At 30.1% G+C, this 7,265-nt stretch overlaps 1 protein-coding gene across 3 annotated transcripts in view; it reads right to left on the bottom strand.

Moving 5' to 3' along the window:
- The window catches only part of LOC107440629 (uncharacterized), an 11,719-nt gene that overhangs the window by 1,086 nt on the left and 3,368 nt on the right, over window positions 1-7,265 (bottom strand). For 2 of the 3 annotated variants that reach the window (XM_043048126.2, XM_071184398.1), the window contains exons 2-4: window positions 4,981-5,086; window positions 3,795-3,925; window positions 930-1,047 (exon numbers count right to left, since the gene is read on the bottom strand). In XM_043048126.2, the coding sequence (XP_042904060.1) occupies window positions 930-1,047; window positions 3,795-3,925; window positions 4,981-5,086 (355 nt within the window). The remainder of the gene's footprint in view (window positions 1-929; window positions 1,048-3,794; window positions 3,926-4,980; window positions 5,087-7,265) is intronic. The other variant, XM_043048127.2, reaches the window with a different exon arrangement.

The raw sequence follows: 7,265 nt of genomic DNA, 5'->3' as shown, positions 1-7,265 counted from the left end.
GAAAACTATATATATATATATATATATATACACAAAGTCAAGCCCCGCTATAGTAAGCCTTCAAGAGACCGAAATTTCCGTTCACTATAACCGGGACTTTACTATATCCGTCAACAATTTTAACTAATTGTTCCAACCCTACCTTTTTTTTTATATGCATTATTTAAATAAATGACCAATATAATGAAACACAAAAATGAATGAAAAATAATAAGTAGTAACAAAAAAATTTTTAACTTTTATTTCTTTATTACTCTTCGTCTTGCGTGCAAAAAAAAATGAATAAGCTTTCTCTGATGAGCAATCCTCAACATCAGATCTGGAAACACTCTTCCAGACTCTCCAATAATTTTTCCTGAATTTATGTTATTCCGCTTTTTGAACCTGTCTAACCAGCCATTCGAGCTCATAAAAGTAGTATCACGAAATCGCTTAGCAAATTCACCGGCTTTGACTTGAAGCATTTGTCCAGCCATTGCATTATGACCACCCTCCATCTATAACAATGGGGTCGCCCAGGTTTTCATGGTTTCTCGCCCAGGAACAATGTTTTCATGGGTCACATTAGGACCCATAACTCCCATAGAGCAATCCCTGACGTCAGTAAGCTACTTGAACATAGTTGCAGACCAGGTTCACCCATTCATAGCAACAGTTTTTCCTGCGGGGGATGGTGTTTACCAACAGGATAATGCACCATGTCATAAGGGTCGAATCGTCGAAGAACATTCCAGTGACTTTCAATTCATGTCTTGGCCCCCAAATTCACCTGACCTTAATCCAATAGAGTATTTGTGGTCCTGCATCGAAAACCGAATTCGTGCTGCCACGCTACCCCCTCGCAATGTGAAAGAATTGCAGGACCAGTTGGTGAGCGCTTGGTACCAGATACCTCAGACTATATAGACTCAGACTATTTAAATACTTACGGACAAAGCATTTTACTTCTTTCTTTAATACTTTTCTCTAAAAGAGGAGAAGGATCTCCAATGCATTCCGTGAAATCTTGAATTGTTTCAAGAGTGCAATCAGCTGAAACCTGCAGTTCTGTAAGAAAGATAATAAGAGTATTTATAATCACATTATTTGCTAAGCATTGTTGACATGGATATATGACATTGTTGATCTGAGAAGCAGTGTCAGTACAATTAGTATAATTTTATCACTTAAAAAAAAATATTTTAAGCATTTTTTTCTCTTTGTTTGCTTTTACAAAGCTACTGTTTTAGTAAAAGTGATATTTGATTCATTATTTTTACTTCAAACAGTAGTATCCAATATTATTTTTTACATACAAGATAAAATAATATTGAATTTTTTGGATCATTGGAAGATCAGAATTTTTAATTACAAAGAAAAATTATAAGAAAGGCAAGAAATTCGATTCTTTTGGATGGTCTTATGCCATATAAATATCTTTTAATTTTAAAGTAGTTGATTTTATATTATGAGCAAAAGGTATAGAAATGAACGATAAAGGTGCTATTCAATGTTCGAGAAATGCTAAAAATTAAAATTTTTCCATGTAGTTATTAAAAATAACAAAAAAGAAGTTAACTAAGTTTAAATAATTAAATTTCTTTAAATATGTTTATTTTATTGCATTCATGAGTTTACTTTCTTCTTAGCTAAATATTTCTAAATAAAATTCACATTTTCTGCCTTTATTTGAGTCGGTTCTCGGGGTTTTAAGCGGTTCATTTCCCCTCGGTTATTTTAACTCACATTTTTATTATTATTAATATCCCAGAAAATTGCAAACCTATTTCAATGCAGTTTTCTTTGATTTATAAAATGGACAAATTCTAATAAAGCATAATTTCGTTTTGTTTAAAAAATTTTCTAAAAAAATCTATATTAAATTTGGATTCTAAAAATGTTCTGTAGAAATAAGTCAAACAATTCATTCGAAGATATTTAATTTAACCACACATTACTAGTAGTACATTACTAGTCATATTTTACTAGCATTACTGCATGTATTAATCCTTTGACACAGACAAGACACCGGTGTCTCTTTTATATATATTTTTTTGGCGCTCTGTATTTTGGTATTTTTCAATTAAATATATTTTTGTAATTTTTAATTATTAAAACAATGCAATAGTTGCTAAAAATATATTCGATTATCTGCATTATTTGTGTATTAAAGTATGAAATCCGAAAAGAGTTTTAAAAAAAAATCTTTTTTAATGCTTTTTTAATTCAATTTTCTTTTTTAATTCAAACTCAAAAATTTATCAATTTTATAAATTAAAGAAATTCTAATGATGACATACTGTTTCTCTTCCAGCTAAATAAGTACAATTTTAAAAAATTATTGTTTTTGAAGGTAGTCTAGTTTGCAAGATTTTGACTTGAAAGCAGAAGAACACAGGTGTTTCATGTTGTTTTTCCCAACCATAAACTATTAAAATTTTAAATGTAATATTTTCACATATTTTGGCCTAAATTAATACCAAATATGAAAAAATGTGTTTTAAAAAATTCTGCCTTAAAGGGATGAATTAAGGAAAAAAAAATATTTCAACCGATAACTACTCCGAATTTTTTGTGGCAGAAATACTAGTTTTACTCACAGAGCATTAGCATAAGGTAGTCTAAAATTTTTAATCAATTGCTCGATTTTGTCAAAAATTATTTAAATCAACTGAATAAATGAATGTTCCGAACTTTTCTTTTATATTCTACTACTTGAATTTTCAACAATCAGTAAAAAATTTATCAAATTCAATAATTTATATAATATATCATTAAAACCGTTAAAAAAAAGGGGTAGATATTTAAAATTCGATTCACATCTTTCGATCATGGTAGGAATGCTAAGTAATTTTGACCCTGGTCATGAATGGACAAGACACCAAGCTTTCACGCCACAAACAATTTGAGAACTTTCAACCACGTTAGATTTAATGTACACCTTGCTGCGTATACACACCGGTTTAATCAGCTGCCGGTATCAAACTTACGAACCCCAGCTCTCCACAGCGGAGAGAGCTTAAAATTCTACATATTTATTTCATCCTTGAAGTTTTGCCTGCAATTTTCTTATATCATACTAAATACTTCTTTAAAATATTAATTATTTGAAAAGTGAATAACACAGGGTGGTTTTGATGTGTATCACTAACTGAATTAATGAGGCTATCTAAGGTAATTTTTTTTGGAGATGACATGGTCCCGTAGTGAACTGATCGTCAAGACACGGTTCCCAGCAGATCGCCAAAGTCAAGCATCATTGGCTGCAGTCAGTATGCGGGTGGGTGACCACTTGGGTCAGTCTGCGAAGGGTGCTTGTGCGGTATTGATCCTCGTTAAACTGTTCTACCGTAAAGTGATCAACTTCACGCACAGCTCGTTGCGGGGGTGCCACCACCATTGCAGAGGATCAAAATTGTGATGGCATGTCTTCGGATCATCCTCAGGATGTTTCCCTGACCTTCGACAACTGCCCATTGTCCAGCTCTAGTGCGACGTTAATAAAATACAACTATAATTACAATTTCGGATACAGTTATGAGTCTGTGGTATCAGCCAGTTAAAATTTCTGGTAGAGGACTTTGAATTCTTATATACTGTCAAACTAATAGGCCCACAAAAAAATATCAACATTTTCTGAGACTCATTTTAATGGAATGCTGATTACAGTTCAATATGCATTATTTTCATAATCTTTTAAAGTTAATTTTGTGTTTATTTGGGGTAGAAATTTACATTTTTCATTTGAAAAATTTGTGTGAGAAGAGTTTGAAATTTGATGTTTGAAAATAAATTATGTTATTAAAATCAATAACCTTTATGCAATGTTGTCCCAGGTAAACAAGCCTCTTTCAATGCAAATAATACACGATACGGCTCCTTGTGGAATTTCACGTTTTGATTGAAAACAGCTTCAGATAAGCAGTTGAAAAATCTTGACTGTGTCCTATAATATGAACAAAAATTTATTTACGAAAAAAAATAATATTATTTTATGTAGGACTCTTTAAAATCAACAAAATTTATGAATATAATAAAATAATAAAATTTTACTTTATTATTGTTAAATAAAATTTTATTTTATTTAAGGACAAAATTTTATGTAGGATATTTGAAGGAACATTAAATATTACTGTCAGATTTTTACCAAGTTTGCACAAAACAAAAGTATTGAATTACAAATTAAAATAAGAAGTATATTTTTAAAAATATTTCATTGCATTTAAAAAAATTCGGACTACAATAACTTTAATGTGCATCCATGAATAAAACAATTAATGTGCAACAGATATCTAATTGTTAAGATATAAAACTTTAAAAAGGTTGATATTAAAACTTACATAGTAGCACACAAAATGTTCAATGACAAGATTGAGGTTTGTCTGCTGCAACCACCAGAGAATAGATATTTACATTTAAAATTTACAAATGTGTGTGTAAATATTTTCCAAGATGACTGGTTTCAAAAAGTTAAATCGGAGAATTTCTTCGAGAAAATTTCTGATACACACATGCTAAATTATATTCACAAAATACAAAAAAATGAAATAAAAAAGAGCAACATACACGATTGTTTTATATTTGAATAAATATTTTCTTGGAAGCAAAAGCTGAGAAAAATTTTTTTTTTTGCCCCGTTGGTATGATAGATTTCACAGAAACGAAGAAATTAGGTTTTTATTAACGAGAAAAGTATTTTAAACCCATATAGATTATTTGCGAAAAAAATGACAACTAATGTCCGCAAAAAAATGACAACTAATATATTTTAGTTCGCGGGCCATAAGAAAGGCTTAGCTGGCAGGATGCGGCCCCCGGGTCGCCAGTTGGAAACCACTGATCTAGAGCTTTCCATCATCCATCAAAAATATATGAGTAATTCATTTTCAACCATATCGCACTATTTTTTCCCGTTCATTTGGGTGCTCTACCTACATAAATTGTTCTATTACTAGCAAGCTTTAGTAGTAAATAGAAAGTTAAATGATATAAATTTCTTACTTGCAAAAACTAAAATCCTTTAATATGTCCGCATTTCTATTTTCTTCACATTTTTCAGCTGCTATCAGGAAATTCTTCATGTCACAAGCAACATACCCAGCCAAAGCTATAAAAACACAATCGTTTCCAAAAATTTATTTACTGCAAATTTAAGAACTAAATGTTTAGTTTATTTTAAAATATTTGTTACACGTTACTTCTATAAGTTTTTTGGTAATTATTAATGCTTCAAAAGCAAGATACACATGAACTTTCTTAACAATTAAATTTGGATCCAGTAAAAAATAAATATAAAAATAGCAATAACGATTGGAACTTGGCATGCCAATGTTCCTAATAATTTACACCTAAGTATGCTGATTAATAATTGCAAATAGTAACAGTAGGGAAATTTTTCTTCTTTTTTTTTTGCTTCATGAGATTTTTTTTTAACAGATCTTAGATATTTTCATATCACTGATTTGAAATCTGTAATCGATTTCTCTTTCCAAGCTTTTTTAGTCTATAGTTTTTGTCGAAATGTATATGTTTTAAATCGCTTTATATAACATAAGGTCAAGTAAATGTTGCGACAAACATCTAAGAAAGTTAGGGCACATCATGATGATGAAAATTGCATGAGGAATCCATGCCCAGAAACGTCATCATGCGTCACCAAGGGTGATTTCCTATTATAAATTGTTTCTTCGTGTGCTTCTTAACAGGTCATAATAGGGAAGTACCAGTACCGCGTACGACGACTTCTCCGGGCATGGGTTCTTGTGCTATTTTAATCCTCATGATATGATCTAACTCTCCTAGAAGTTTCTCGAAACATTTACACAACCCCATGTAATTGTTATACAGGGTTATTCCTAAACCCCTCTGTTTACTACAACTGGATTCAGTGGTACATGTTACTGCCATCTACCGGCAACTGCTTAAATTAAAACTTGAATACTTTCGGAATAATTTCATCTGTTCTTTTTCGCCATATTCGTCTTCGTTTTTTACTATAACGCTTCGAAACCCCGGAGGGAATTATGAATAACGCTGTATATAACGTTTTTAAACTTGTGACTTTCGTTAAAAAATAGACTGAAAATGTCATTTTAAAAAAGTCTGTGTCTTTAGGAGCAAAACTAATTTCAGACTTTGAATCCTCACACCCGAAGTATTTGTATAAAAGCACCAGAAAAAAAAAATCTGTTCTCCCATTGAAATTTAAATTCAAAAATGAGACAGAAAATTTACTATTCGCATATTTAATACATATTTGTTTTAAATGGACCTAAACAGTGTCAATAATTTAGTTAAGGGATGGTTAGGAAACAAATGAAACTTTTCTGAGTTGTTTTATTATTTTCATCATTGCTCAAATACATTTTAAAAATGTAAAGGTGAGCTATTCGATGATTTTTAAAAGATTCATAAAAACGTGACTTTTTGAATCTCTTTGAATGAGCACATATTTTTTAAATGAAACAAGGTTTAAATTAAATCCAGACTTTCCAAATTTCCTTTACTTTAATTCATGAATTTATATTTTATTTTAATTACAAACTTTCATCGCAGTTTCATCTCATTTGGTTTCGATTTATAAATTTTTTTCTCTAACTTAATACATTGTTATAATTTTATTACTAATCATTTTGTTGTGGTATTTCAGCATAAAACATTACACAGTGGGCCAGCATCCAAGGTTTCGTGGCCAAAATTAGTATTTCGATAAAATTTGTCTCAAAATTTGGGGGTTTTTATTTAGGGTTTTTTATGTGCAGGTAAATTGAATTCATAGTTGAAATTTTGAAATACACTAAAAATACCCCAAAAAACAAAATGGCGGCTGAAATATGGCGAGCAAAAATAAAAATAATAATATAGTACGTTTAAATATTAATATAGCAATGAAAATATAATAATTTTTGTAATTTTATATTAAAAATGAAAAGCAAATTATATTTCCGAAGTAATATTACAAAATAACGCGAAAACATGAAAAAAAAAACATAATTTTTCTTTTTTGGTATATTTAGTCCTTCTTTGCAATACGGGCAAAATGGTGCAGGTTTTTTTCGAAAGAAGAAGCATCAGAGAAGACAACAAAAAAAAAGTTTAGCTAATTACCTCGTGGAACTTTTTAGAACTAAGTTTCGAAAGTTATTCAAACATTGTAAAATGTCAAATGATAAGATATAAACTATAAGTTTGTCAAGAGTATTAACTAATCCAACAAATTGAAAAATTGTACTATAATTTCAGACTAATTACTCTGATAAAAATGTAACAGAAAGGTGAAATTCCTA

The sequence above is a fragment of the Parasteatoda tepidariorum genome, chromosome 8, assembly GCF_043381705.1.
Source record: "Parasteatoda tepidariorum isolate YZ-2023 chromosome 8, CAS_Ptep_4.0, whole genome shotgun sequence".
NCBI lineage: Eukaryota > Metazoa > Arthropoda > Arachnida > Araneae > Theridiidae > Parasteatoda > Parasteatoda tepidariorum.
The sequence above is the reverse complement of the archived record's forward strand: the minus strand, read 5'-3'. Positions and strand labels throughout refer to the sequence as shown.